At 37.7% G+C, this 15,261-nt stretch overlaps 1 protein-coding gene across 6 annotated transcripts in view; it reads left to right on the forward strand.

The window, feature by feature from the left end:
- CACNA2D3 (calcium voltage-gated channel auxiliary subunit alpha2delta 3) overlaps positions 1–15,261 on the forward strand; it is a 468,808-nt gene that overhangs the window by 372,382 nt on the left and 81,165 nt on the right. For all 6 annotated transcript variants that reach the window (XR_014696338.1, XR_014696339.1, XM_084530631.1 and 3 more), the window contains exons 25-27: positions 777–872; positions 2,144–2,265; positions 2,835–2,915. Coding sequence is in view for 4 of the 6 variants with exons in the window: in XM_084530631.1 (XP_084386757.1) it covers positions 777–872; positions 2,144–2,265; positions 2,835–2,915 (299 nt within the window). In the remaining 2 variants the exon portion in view is untranslated. The remainder of the gene's footprint in view (positions 1–776; positions 873–2,143; positions 2,266–2,834; positions 2,916–15,261) is intronic.

Raw genomic sequence — 15,261 nt, forward strand, 5'->3', positions numbered from 1 at the left:
ATAGAGCTAAGGATTATCCAGTGTCGTCTCAGAAGATAAAGATTGAAAATTTTTGTATGCTCATATACTCTAGGCACCAATCAATTTATATAGAAGCATAAAGTTTCTAGGAATCCTCCTACACAGTGAAATAACAACAGATCCAGTAAACACAAGGAAGACAGCTGTGGAGACATTTGATCCCCTTTTATATTCTGATTTATGCTAATTAGACAGGACACTTTGTGATAATATATCTGAAGCTCTTGTTGCCCTAACAAGTAGTTTCTTTAAAGCAGCTACCTTGGTACTGTAGCTAGTGATGGAGTAACAGGGTTCAGCCTGACCTACCTGCCACATTTTTTCCTAAGGTCTAGAGGCAAATCACACACCTAAAACTTGAAGTGTAGATGTACCATAGAGATGTTGAATAGAAAGGGAACTGTCTGGATTTCATGCTCGTCTTCAGTCACTTGGTGCCAGTGGCTATCAAATGGTTGTTATGTACCTATGCTGACCCTTTTTTATTCTGGCTTCCGTGTCATCCCATCCCCCAGATCTTGCCAAATTTACCTTCTTTTACTTTTCAGTTGCTCTTGGTCTAAATAGCATTTCCACATCGTATGTTTGCCAAAGCACATTTGACTTCAAAGTAAAACAAACAAACAAACAAAAAACCATTTTAAAACTATCTTTCTAAAAAATGTGTACACTTGTATCTTCTGTGACTGGTAACATAGCTTTATCTGTTTACTGCCTGGAAACATTATCTTTGTTTGTGTTCTGCTTTATTTCAGAAATTCTGACAAGGGAGTGGAAGTTGCCTTCCTTGGAACACGGACTGGACTATCTCGTATCAACCTGTTTGTGGGTCCAGAACAGCTTACTAATCAGTAAGTAACAAAGCTATGCTTGGCAACAATGTGTAAAAAAATGTTTATTTTAGGAAGCATATCTACTGTCTCTTCCAGGGTTTTGCTCTGGTGCGCTGAAATACATAGAACAAATTAGAAAGATAATAGGATCCTTTAAATTCTTTCTTCAATGGGAACAATGAGCTATTGTATACCTGTATCCTATACATTTACTTTTCCCTCCACTTTTCTGGAGTTAGCTTCACATCTTTATTCTTCAGAGGAGATTCAGAGGAGAGTTCAGGATATGCTACATCTGCAGATGCCAAGGGTTTTTTCATTTTTTAAAATATTTCATTTAAAAACAAATATTTCAGGGTTTTTATGTTACTGTTTTGCAAAATTTTTTTGCTTTTGAAATCTGAGTGACAGATGTGGACTAGGATCCACAGGAAGGATAATCAAGAGATCTCATAATTCAAAACTTTCCTTTCTTGCTTCCTTGAAGATCTGATGCGGTGAAGGTAGAGGTTTCTTAGAACAGAGAGCTATAAAATCAGGTCTGAAAAATAATGCCTTTACCAGGCAGCAGCTTGATAGTGTCAGGCAAATCTATATGCATTATGTATGTAAAAGAAAATCTGTACTTGATGTTTATGATAATTTGTTTATTGAATATAAATTGTATGATGTTTATATGACCAGAAAATATTGCTTCAGTGTGAGTAGCCTGACAGGTAAGATCAATAGTACTACAATTTCTTACCTCTAGACAGTAAACTAGAACAATGGCATTGAGACTGTACTTGCTGTTTTTCCCCATAGGAACTTTCTTTTGTCAGTATTCCATGAGATCATTGAAGAATGAAGTATGTAGTTGTCCACTACCTCCCTTATATATTCTTTGCAAAGTAGGATATTAATTACTTTTTTTTCTTAAAAACCTAGGTCACTGGCAACAAATTACCAAACCTTCATTGCCTTTTTCACATTGCACAATTCACTGTTCTTGCATTCTTCTGAGAGAGAATTTAGATTAAACATTTTTATTTTATATCTGTACAAATGTATTTAGTGGTACTTAGTTTACTATTTTTTCCATCCTTCAATACAAAAGCAATTGCAAGTCTACCTCAAATAATTATTAGGTGCTAAAGTTAACCTTTTGTTGTATGAATGGTATTAGAAAAATGTCCCAAACCATTTTCTTTTCTGAAAGAATGAGTTTTGTTTTTTCTTGTCTTTTGAAGATAGATACTACTGTGCGGCATGCCACAAACAAGTATTTTCTTTCTCTCTTCTTTCTTAAGAGATTTCCTGACAGCTGAAGACAAGGAGAACATTTTTAATGCTGATCATTTTCCACTCTGGTACAGAAGAGCTGCTGAGCAAATACCTGGGAGCTTTGTCTATTCAATCCCATTTAGTACAGGTCTATAATTTTGTCACACTCTACATTCTGAGCCATATATGATACTGAAAAGATACTAAGCATGTCAATATGGAGTAGGCTCTGTAGTTAATCTGAAGTGTTAATACATACATTGAAATTTGCAGCTTCTTTACTGGTCCCTTGACCAGGTTCATCTTCTATAGGGCTCAAAGTGAACACCCAAGATGACGTGTAACAATTATTGTTGAATATTTGCTTAGGTTCAACTTACAGTCTAGTATTGTAATCAAGTCCAACAGACCAAGTGTCAACATCACAGAGAAGCCCTACCAGTTGTCACCTTTGTTGCCATTTTTTGCAGAGAAGGCAAGAGTGTGATTACCCAAGTCAGTGTTTTAAGCTTGTTGGGATGGGGAATTTTGAAATGCTAGTGCCTGTATATTGTATGCGTACATACACTATGAGGTTTGCTGTCTTATGAACACATTTTGTGAGCACATTATTCACTCAATTATTTCAAACCAGGGGGTGAGGGTGGAAAGCTGAATTTCTTTATTCTGCAGTATCTTACTTCTTTTTTTTTTTTTTTTAATTAATACATCTTGCAGAAACAGCAAACAAAAGCAATGTAGTGACAGCCAGTACAGCTATTCAACTTTTGGATGACAGAAAATCCCCAGTCGTTGCAGGTAAATTTTTTTTATTTTTTTATTTTTTGTTCGTTATTTTCAAAGCAGTATATGTTCTTCACTTCCTATTAGCAGGAACTTAATGTAGAAATATAATCTTACAAGAAAAAAGGAGGATGGAAATATGCAGAATCAACTTCATGACGTATATGTTCAATTCTTAAAGAACACTTACTGACTCCTCTCCCTAAGATCTTGATCCTTTATTAAATGAATTTATTGATTAATCTAAACTCTCTGTCAGCAAGGGATTTTAATTTAATAGAAATAATAACCATTATCAGAGAAATATTTTTAAAAGACATGATTCTATATCATCATTAATTGGAATATATTATGTTAAGGAAAAGGAGATGTAAATGACTATCTTTTGTGTAAAGATTCCATACAATCTTCAGGTTTAAAAATACTGTTCTGTAACAAATGATATTAAGTGACCAGTTTGCCTAGATTATCAGAGGTGTGATTTTATCAGAGAATATAAATTAGATAGCAAAGATCTTCAGTTTACCAGCTAAGAGTATAAAAGTACCTAAAGACTATAAAGTGAAGTTTGGCAGCTACAGATTAGAGATTAAATGTACAGATTTAAAATTTAAAATACCTGATTTTTAATTGTTGGACATTGCTCAGTTAATTTCAGGATGCTCTTCTGAACAGTTTTCTCTAGATACCAGTAGTTACTGAATCTGAAGTAGGAATTAAGTTAGAGAAGCCTTATGGCTTATTATACCAGAAACCAAGCCGTTTTATAGAAAATTGGGTAGCTACAACATGAAACAAGACCCATTTTCCACTCTTCTCATATTTAAAATATGATTTAAAATGCAGTAAGATATGCTGAATACTATCCTGAAAGAGCAAGCATATGCAAGGTAATTCAGAAACCTCTAATCTGGCTTTTTACTTTTCTTTCTGTAACGTTTAGTAACTGAACTAGAGATTTTGGGGGATATGAAGCATTTTGAAAGAATATGCTTTGAAATTTTTTTCCTTCTCCCTAGTCTGTTTGCATGCTTTGGACCAAATAGTGGAAAAACTATTTTGCATGAAACTATCAGTCAGTCACAGCCATTCAGAGAGAAAGAAGTACATGCGTTAATCTTGTCCTCTTTAAATTGAGATTGTAAATGTACCATGAAATTTGTATTTTTTTCTATTACAAAATTTTCAAAGTTTCCAGCATCTACTTCAAATTTTAGGTTTTCTTATAAAGTTGACAGTGTTCCTGTTAGGCAAAATGGATTTGGAGGCAGAAATTTGAGGAGTGGTAAAGGGACAAAATTTGAAGTATTTATTTGTCAGACTTGGGAGACTAAAGTAGGATTATGGATAATGTTCTCAAATACCTATATAAAGGTTCACATTTTGGTCAGAACATCTCATTTTAATTTGTGTCAAGTGAGTATTCCTCGTCACTATTTGGTCTGAGGAGTGGATTACAGAAAGCATCAGTGTGGGATACGCAGTTCATGTAAAATCACTCTGTTCCTGGAAGGGATTTGACTAAAAATAAAGCTGTGCCAGAATGTTGTTTATTGCAGATAACTGCAAGAGTTTAAAGCAGGAAAAGAGAAAATACAGCATTACTATAAAATGGAAACCTGAGTTATGCCTGCCCATGGCGGGCATCCAACTCTGTCCAACTCTTATTACAAAGTCTTCACTCCTGTTTTCTTTGTAGTTTTTGGTTGATTCTATTTTTGTAGAAAGGGATCAATTATAACAGACTTTGTATGCAAATCTATGCTGTGGCTCATTGGAAGCATGAAGAATCAACTCTTTTAATATAGGCAAAAATTCCTAATATCAGTGAGACTACAGACTGTTACTAAGAGGAGTTGAGCGTTACTGTTGCTGTTTCACCATCTGTAACTATTAAATGACAGTTCACTGTGAGAATGCAGTTCCTTACTGGGGGAAAGAAAAAAAAGTAAAAAAAAAAAAAGTAATTTGTTTTTGAAATTTCCTCCTGCCTCTTTCAACTGAGATTTTGAGTTTTTGCTTAAATGAATGCAAGTTTCTATAGAAAGTGTGAAAGAAGGAGATAAGGCTTTAATATATTTGTGGTAGCAGCATATTTATTACTGTTTTTACAGAGCTCAGTTTATTTGCAGGAGACAGAGACAATAGTACTGACAGCATGTTTTTTTGCAGTGAAAACACATTTATGCTTAAATTTTTTTGTCTTAGTGTTCTCTGTTATCATTCCACCTATAGCTTACATTATAACGATCAGTTTCTTCAAACTGCCCATGGAATTTTTTTTATTATTATTATTCTAAACATGATCTAAAAATTGTAGAATTTGCTCATTGTAAGAACAATAAAACTTTACCAATAAAGTGTTGTGGTGTCTGAAAAGAAGCTAGCCCTCATTGCTGTGCATATATAACTGGAACACTGTACCAAGGGAAGGGCAGTGTAGCTAAATTAGAGAGAAATGGAAATTCTCCGGTAACCTGAAAATTTCTTATATTCAGAGTAATTCTAAACAGAAAAGAAATCTGTGTTGTTCTTAAAGCCATCTTTACAGTCATTTTTTTATCAAAGACCAGTGAGTAATTGGGAGGTGCATTCAAGTATTGCCATGTCTCTGTGAATCTACCCTGACGTACTGTTTTCTGATGAAGCTGTTCTGAAGACTGCAATAATTCCTGCTTTGACACAAGGGAAAAATCAGTGCATAGGGAATCCTGTTTTACATTATTGCAAGCTTCTTGGTAGACATTTTTGTTTTCTTTCTGTGCATTAAGCATTCCTTATACGGATGGCCTAAAGATCAGCCACTCTCAGAATCTTTGCAGACCCCAGAGGGTCACTTTCTGCCATTCTTTACCATGTTGATATAGTTATAACTTGTATGTAGTTCTTTCAAACGAATAGACTTACCGTTACTTTTCAAAATGATTAAACATGGGTAAATGTTTTCTCATTGCCATTATTTTCTGCTACCAAGCAGTAAAAGATGAGAAGAAAATGGAAAGTACTTAGATTCATACTTTTATATAGCATCTTGTCTTTCTACAGGTATGTGACACACAAGGTTCTGGGGAAGCCATCCTTCAAATGCATGGCAGGTGCATTAAATTCCATGGTAGATGGTGCCATAGCATTAAATTCCATAGTACAAAGTGCCATAGCAAAAGGGAACAGTAACTGTTAGATTACTCCCTGGTCTCTGCCACAGAGTAATGTTGTGAGACCAATAGAAAGAATTTATCAGGTAAGAGATGTCTTAGGAAAAAAAACATCATTATATGGCTTACAAGAATAAAAGAAATAACATTTAAAGTAATACTACTGATGCCTGCTAAAAATGCAGATCATACCTAAGAGTTACTTTATGTATATATTATTTAAATTTAAAGATACACTGATATATAAAAATATATTTCAGCAGGCTTTTGTAATCAGATATAAGAGGTATTAGAGAATCTGAAGAAAAGACAGACTAATCCTCTTCTATTCACCAATAGTTTGATTTTTATATGCTTTTACCAAAAATCCTTATTATTCAAACATAGAATATTATATTTTATATCTGCAAACTGTTTGTCCCATGTAAAACCAGGATCCTTTCCCTTTCCAGTATTTAACTTTTCAGAACTGATTATTTTTCTAGACAGTCCCTGTACAGATTCAGTGTTCTTGTCTCCAAATCCTAGAGGAGATAAATATTTGCAATTGTTCTTACCTACCACCCTCATTGTTCTAATTTTAGTATCATTTAAGAAAAAAAAATACGTTATAACCGGAAATTAAATTATTCCATGTTATATATCCCCAAACAAGAGGCTAAAACCTTTCAGGTATTTTGAGTGACCTTGAATTTTGAAGATTTAGGTTCTCCTTTCTGTTTCCCCATCCATAAGATCGATGAAATCTTTACCATATCTTCTTTCAGGACTAATTCGTTAAAAATGGCATGTTATTTTCAATGCTTCTACTCTGGCCACAGGAAAGTGACCCCAAAAACCCTGCTGTTTAAGCCATTTCAAACAGTGCCTTGAAGAAAGGAAAGACCTAAAATCTCATATTACATTTAAAATACAAGTCTGTCTTTCTGAGGCTGGTCACACTTCAGTTTTTTGATCTTTCCTGTTTGAATCAGCCTCTGTAGAATGGCAATTTGAAAGAAAAATTGGTGAATATATGAGTTTTCCAGTAACTGAGACTTTGCGTTATCTAGGTATACAAGTGTTATCTGAGTATGCAAGATTGTTTTATACTGTCACGGAGGAAAATGTGTGCATTGTATGTGGAACTAACTGCCTTATATTAAAAACAAACAAACAAACAAAAACCTTCATTGCCCTTCTTTTATGTGTGTTAGTAATCATTATAAATGCTACTTTGAAACACTAGGATTTCTTGAAGTGAATTAGAATGAAGTTCTTACGCAAATCTCTCTTTGATCCAGATCCAGCATGTGCTTTGAAAAAATAACTTCCAATAATTTAATTCAAAGTAGTGAAGTACTTATATTTCTAGGAATGGCAGGTATTTTAAAAGTTTCTCAAATAGTTAAGTCAGTTATTGTTACAACAGCATAGAGTTAAATATATCTATTTTAAATCTCTGTACAGCTTGCTTTTTTTTTTTTCTTTTTTTTTCTTTTTTGTCATATGTATTGCTTCGGTATTACTATATTATTAAAAACATACAAGCAAATGTCACTGTCATACAGAGTCTGTAAAATTTATGGCACCATCTATGAAACTTCATTTTAGCAGTTTAGCAGCCTAAGGTAAAATGAATATGTCTTCATAATGACCTATCAACCAAATTTTTGAAGTGTTCTAAAATAGATGTTTTCCTTGTCAGGCAAGACAGTGGTTTACTTAATCTTTACTCCACATTGTGAGCCACAGAAGTAATTCAGCGGTAGTGTTTAGTAAATCCCTCAAAATGCTTTGCATGCTTTGGTGAAAAACCACTAGTTTATGTTTTTCCAGAGTTTTTTGTTCATTTTGAATATTATCTGTGTATTCATAAATTTAATATTGGTATATAGTCTAATATTTTCATTGGAATGTATATTTGCACAGCCTAGCCTAGTAACTGACAGACTTAGATTAGGAGTCAAGACTGAGGAAACAGGATTTGTAGGTAATGCATGAGGACAGGTAGGCTCCTCTAAAAAATGATTTGGAGCAAGTGGTAAAATCCTGACTCTTGTCCTTGACTGAACAGCAAATCTGAAGTTAGATGGTACACTCGATTCGTACACTTTCCTTCATTTGTGTTGGTTCTCTATTCATTTTACCATACAGAATTATTGTTTGGAATAATTAATGTGGATCTTTACTATATTTCTCTGCTAGTGTTGCCTTGAGAATTTAATTAATGTAATTCTTGGGCTTTCCTTAGAACTTGTTCTCAAAGAATCTAGGGTACTGATGGATGAATGAAGTGAGTATCCCAACATGTACAGTATACACATATATAGTAAATTCCACAGAGCATTCTCCTCTTCATTTCTGCACCTCTGCTTTGATATTGGTGGGTTTTGTTTGTTTTTGAGTACTATGTAATTTTGATGGGTGGGAAGAGCTTAAATACATGAATTGATCTTGAGATATACTAGAAATCAAATTTTATTTATTTATTTATTTATTTTCCTAAATAATTCTGCTGGCAAAATAAAACATTGATTGCAGAACAAGACAGCAGATAAGATCATAGAATCATAGAATCATAGAATATCCTGAGTTGGAAGGGACCCTTAAGGATCATCAAGTCCAACTCTTGACACCGCATAGGTCTACCCAAAAGTTCAGACCATGTGACTAAGTGCTCAGTCCAATCTCTTCTTAAATTCAGACAGGCTCGGTGCAGTGACCACTTCCCTGGGGAGCCTGTTCCAGTGTGCAACCACCCTCTCTGTGAAGAACCCCCTCCTGATGTCAAGCCTAAATTTCCCCTGCTTCAGCTTAACCCCGTTCCCGCGGGTGCTGTCACTGGTGTTAATGGAGAAAAGGTCTCCTGCCTCTCGACACCCCCTTACGAGGATGTTGTAGACTGTGATGAGGTCTCCCCTCAGCCTCCTCTTCTCCAGGCTGAACAGGCCCAGTGACCTCAGCCATTCTTCGTACGTCTTCCCCTCCAGGCCTTTCACCATCTTCGTGGCCCTCCTCTGGACACTCTCCAACAGTTTCATGTCCTTTTTATACTGTGGTGCCCAGAACTGCACACAGTACTCGAGGTGAGGCCGCACAGCGCAGAGTAGAGTGGGACAATCACCTCCTTTGACCTACTAGCGATGCTGTGCTTGATGCACCCCAGGACACGGTTGGCCCTCCTGGCTGCCAGGGCACACTGCTGGCTCATATTCAACTTGCTGTCTACCACGACCCCCAGATCCCTCTCTTCTAGGCTGCTCTCCAGCATCTCATCGCCCAGTCTGTACATGCAGCCAGGGTTTCCCCGTCCCAGGTGCAGGACCCGGCACTTGCTCTTATTGAACTTCATGCGGTTGGTGATCGCCCAGCTCTCCAACCTATCCAGATCCCTCTGCAAGGCCTTTCCACCCTCATTCGAGTCCACAACTCCTCCAAGTTTGGTGTCATCAGCAAACTTGCTCAAAATACCTTCTATTCCTACATCCAGATCGTTTATAAAAATATTGAAAAGTACCGGCCCTAAAATGGAGCCTTGAGGGACCCCACTGGTGACCGCCCGCCAGCCTGACGCAGCCCCATTTACCATAACCCTTTGGGCCCTGCCCGTTAGCCAATTGCTCACCCATCGTATGATGTTTTTATTTAGCTGTATGGTGGACATTTTGTCCAGTAGGATCCTATGGGAAACCGTGTCAAAAGCCTTGCTGAAGTCCAAAAAAATCACATCAGCTGGTTTCCCTTGGTCCACCATACAGGTGATCTTATCATAAAAGGAAATCAGGTTAGTTAGGCAGGATCTACCCTTCACAAACCCATGCTGGCTGGGACCAATGACTGCTTTGTCCCCCAGGTGCGCCTCAATAAGTTCGAGAACCATCTTCTCCATGATTTTACCAGGCACTGACGTGAGACTGACAGGCCTGTAATTGCTAGGGTCTTCTTTCTGACCCTTCTTGAAAATCAGCACAACATTTGCCAGCTTCCAGTCTACCGGGACCTCTCCAAATTCCCAGGATCGTTGAAAAATAATTGAGAGAGGTTCCGCGATGACGTCCGCCAGCTCTTTCAGCACCCGGGGATGAATCCCATCCGGACCCATGGACTTTTAGGGATCCAGATGGAGCAGCAAATCCCGCACACATTCAGGGTTGGTTGGGAGTTTGTCATCCCCACCGTCCCGGTCCTCCAGCTCAGGGCACCCTGGGTCCCGAAGCCCATCATTGGCATTGAAGACAGAGGCAAAGAAGGCGTTAAGCATCTCTGCTTTGCCTATGTCATTGTCTGTGAGGAGACCTTCCCTATGAAGGAGTGGCCCTATGTATTCTTTAGTTCTCCTTTTTCCATTCACATATCTAAAAAAAACCTTTTTATTTTCTCTCACAGACACAGCCAGCTTCAACTCTAGGTGTGCTTTGGCCACACGAACTTTCTCCCTACAAACACGAACAGCATCCCTGTATTCTTTCCATGACACCTGGCCCTCCTTCCAGTAGCGAAACACTCCCTGTTTCTGCCTAATCTCCATTAGAATGTTCCTGGTCAGCCACGCCGGCCTCCTGCCCCGCCTGCCTGACTTGCGATATTTAGGAATTGCCTGATCTTGTGCTTCTAGGAGGCATTGCTTAAAGAATGACCAGCACTGGTGGACATCGAGGCCTTCAAGAGCAGTTTCCCAGGGGACCTTGCTGACTAGTTCCCTGAGCAGCCTGAAGTCTGCTTTCCCCATATCTAGGGATGAGGTTTTGGTGGCACTTTTCCTTCTGTCACTGTAAATTTTGAACTCAACCACTTCATGGTCACTATGACCAAGGCGGCCACCAATCACCACATCTCCCACCAGACCCTCTCTGTTCTCCAGCAACAGGTCTAGGAGGGCACCTTTCCTAGTTGCCTCCGTTAGCACCTGCACCAAGAAGTTATCATCTAGGTGCTTCATGAACCTCCTGGACTTGCTCGTGTCAGCCGTGTGGCACTCCCAGTTAACGTCTGGCAAGTTGAAGTCCCCCATAAGGACAAGGGGAGTTAATCTTGAGGCCTCTCTTAGTTCTGTAAAGAATAATTTATCGGCGCTATCGTCCTGGCCAGGCGGTCTGTAATAGACTCCCACAACGACATCCCCTTTATTCGTTCGTCCCTTGATCCTTACCCAGAGGCTCTCAACTTTGCCATTGCTGACCTGAAGTTCCACACAGTCCAGCCCCTGCTTCACATACATCGCCACTCCACCACCTCGCCTACCCTGCCTGTCCCTCCTGAAGAGCCTGTAACCATCTATCGCAACACCCCAGTCACAGGACTCATCCCACCAGGTTTCGCTTATGCCGATGATGTCGTAGTTGCGGGACTGGGCCAGGACTTCTAGCTCATCCATTTTATTCCTCATACTGCGTGCGTTCGTGTAGCAGCACTTCAGGTGCGTCTCCTTACACTCAGCACCTTGTGGATCTGACCGAAGGACCTCACTGGCACACAGCCCCTCTGATTCTAACGTACCATCCCTTAGGTCTTCACTGGCGTGCCTGGTTTTAGCCCCTTCCCCCTTCGACTCTAGTTTAAAGCCCTATCTATCAGCCCTGCCAACTCCTGACCAAAGATCCTTACCCCTCTCCGAGAGAGGCGCATCCCATCCGGTGCCATCAGGCCCGGTGTAGCATAGACCTTCCCATGATCAAAGAACCCAAAGTTCTGCCGGTCACACCAGTCTCGAAGCCACGAGTTTATGTGAACAGCACGCCTTTCAGCTTCGATACCCCCTATCGGAAGGACAGAGGCAAACACAACCTGCGTCCTTTTTAAAAATTCAAATACTGCAGAAGTATAAAGTTCAAAAATACTTTGAGTGATTCTCTGGAATTATGTAGTATATGAATGCATTAATCCCAGTTTGAGTACTGTGAAATAATTGATTTATTTCCTCCCAGTAGACTACATTTCCAAACATTAATAATTTCCTTTTTCTTCTCTTCTTGTTTGTTGTGTCTTGAAATGAGCTTGGTAGTTTTATGCAGAAAGTCAAATGTGTAGTGTAAATAGCCCTAAAATCTGGGGAATCTCTCAGTAATCAGAAATGATAACTGAAGCTTTTACTGGAGATAGTTATGAACTATGTAGCCATTGGTTTGCTTATGATGGGTTTCTACTTCGTATTCCTTCTCCCCTGTTGTGACTTGCTTCCACATCCAGATGTTTAATGTTGCTGCCTGTCTCATCTGGGGAGCATACAGACATTTTTCAGGTAAAATAAGCCCAGGAAGTACCAAGACCCTTCATGATTATTAGCACTATGACACTTTTCAGCCAAGTTCGAATATTAAAGTTGTAAAAGTTGGCATACTTTCTGGATGCTTAACTAAAGCCTGCATGTCTTTGTCTTCTGGCCAGCAAAGATAGATGGTTATTAGTAGGTAACAGTTGGCCTTTTTTTTTGGTAAGGCTGTTAATGATAGATAAACTGTGCATAACGTCGCTAAATGTTCTACTTTTATATTCAAGAAGAGGGATCCTAATTTTGATTAGACATTGCATTACTAGGGAATAATGAGGCTGAATTTTGATTGTTTTTTCAAGCTTTGGATGGAAAGGCACATATGGCAAGCAAGTACATTTCAAATTAAGCTTTGTTTCTTTCAATATAATTTCTAAGGACAATTTCTGTAAAAAATGTTGGCATATTAAAGTTTTTTAATCTCTTTTCTAATTTGAAATTTTAAAGGCCATTTTTTTTTCTGAAAACAGAGTAATACAGTGAGCCTCGTTGTGAAAGAAAGGAATAAAACAATATGTTTACATTCTCTGTCTTTGCAAATACCTTGCAGAGTAGAATGCCCTGATATTTTCCTTAATTTTGTGGGAAGGAGTATTTTTCACTGAGATTAGGAAAAAATATTGTACATTCTATAATACTCGTTAGGTTTCTGGAAAAACAACAAAGCCTTCTCAGCAACCTTTATCTGAAATATAAATCTGTGCAGACAACTTATTTCAGCAGCAGATGTCCATTGCTAAGCTTTACAAATTAAGGGGCTTCTGTGAGGAATCACTAGATCCAGTCTTCCACTTGTTACAGTCAACAATTGCTAAGGGCAGCAAACTGTGCCTTTTATCTCTATTTTTCAGTAGTTGAACATTCAGTTTCCTTTATTGAAAATAAATAATTTTGCATTTATTAGTTTAAGTAATTAAGTAAATGCGTTTCTCTTTTGCCTGCCTGTTGTTTTCTTGTCATCATAAATAACTGGAATTTATTAACTACAAACAATTGTAAATTTGTATACTCTTAACAGAGTTAAATGAGACATTTCCCTCTTTTTTTTTTTTTTTTTGTTCTTTTCTTAAAATCAATTTAGAAAGTATAAATCAGACTTGGCATGAATTGGCTTGCTGTACTCCTTTAGCAGAATGAACAAATGGAAATACAAAATATTTTGCTTTCTGGCAGAACTCCATATCAATTTACAGCCTTATGTGTGCATGAAAATCCCCAAAGCATCTCAAATTTGACTTGGAAAGAGTTTCTTTAAATGTTGTTGTGCCCTTCATTATCTCTTTTCCACTTTCATACAGTAAGAAAAATCAAAAGGATCAAAAGTTTTTTTGTTTTTTTTTTTTTTTTAAATAGGACTGTTCTTTAAACACTAAGACTGGTTATTACTACCAAGGAAATATTTAATCAAACTATATTTTTACTTTGCTTGAGGACATCGGAAATATGAACTTACTTGTAATGGAAGCTGCATTGCTGTATCTAAGCCTATTATAAGACAGTGGGTAAAATCTCCATGGAGGCTGGAGGTTTATTAACTTTTATTTTAGGATCTGAACTCTGAATGGAGCTGTGCTCATTTTAGGTGGTCACCATAGGAAGACATCGTGATTTGGCTTCTGACTCATTTTTTTTTCCTATGGGCAGTAAGATCCTATCCTGAATTATTTCAGTATTCTCTGTCTGCAAAACTGTATTTTGCTTTGCAAAATGTTGTCCTGCTAAATGGATACAAGAGTAGAAAATGTAGATCTCCGCACCTGAATGAGCTCTGAAAAGAGATTGTTCATTAAAATTTAGAAAATATTTCAAAAGAAAAGAAAAAGAATCAAATTCACTTCAGAGATAGTTCAGAGATACATCATCAAGAGATTTGGAAAGCCTGAATATAAGTATTCTAATAGATTCTGTCCTGATAATGTCTTAGATGAAGGTAATGTGCCTGGTGTGGGATACCGCATTTAAAATATAATAAAAACCAAAAAGGTTCCAGGGAATGCAGGGGGTGAAAAAAGTTTGGAAAATATGGCCTCATAGGAAATTTTGGAACAGCTTGGGTTTTTTAGTCCACGACAGAGAGGAATGAGGACAGCCTATAATAAGAAGTACTTAACTGTTACGAGAGAGGGAGGGAGGGAAGATTACTTGTTTTTAAATTAATTGTTTTCAATGTCTGCTAGATTTACATTAAGACTGAGATGCTTAATTTTCTCTGGACATGAAAGTAACTGCAGATGCAGGAATAAGCTTTAAAATTTAGGTTTTAATTATTACTAAGTAGATAAGAGCAAGGGTTACATGACTCCTGACATATAGCCCGTTACTCAGTTGAGGCTGTTATTAGAATAGCTTTCTCAGGGAACCCATCCATTGGAAGGAAATCAGAAGTCTCTGAATGCCATGTCACAGCTTCCTTTTGCCCTTTTGGAGTGTTACTCAGGTGTTGTCCTCAAGTTTCTGGCCTATAAAACCCACCAACAATATTTTCATCAAAGCAGGTTTAGGATAGATGCTGAGAAAAAAAAAACAAACCTTGCAGACTACAAGCACAGTTGATTTCTTCATCAGCTGCCTAAACAGGTCTTTAATCCATGTCACTGGAGAGGTTTAAAAACACCTTAGAAAAATTTCTGTCAGAAATAGTCCAGATATACTTCATCTAGTCTCAGAAAGGGTAGGTGGAGTAGCTGATCTCTCTTAGTTGTCTTTAAACTATTATTTCTATCAAATATTTGAAAAATACTTCTGCATGTTCAAAATAATCTTTCTGCCCTAAATTTATGTTGCTCTGTTCTGGCTTTGATTTCCTCTGATGGCAAAACTGTACTGCAGAAAGGGCAGATCCTTGAACGAATTCAGTTGAATGTTTTCTCTGTGAGAACTAGAACATGTAAACATGGAGCTATATTATCCTTACTGCTGAAGGGCAGCATTCTGATTAGGGCTGCCTCTGGAGACC

Source organism: Aythya ferina (assembly GCF_964211825.1).
Source record: "Aythya ferina genome assembly, chromosome: 10".
Taxonomy (NCBI): Eukaryota; Metazoa; Chordata; class Aves; order Anseriformes; family Anatidae; genus Aythya; species Aythya ferina.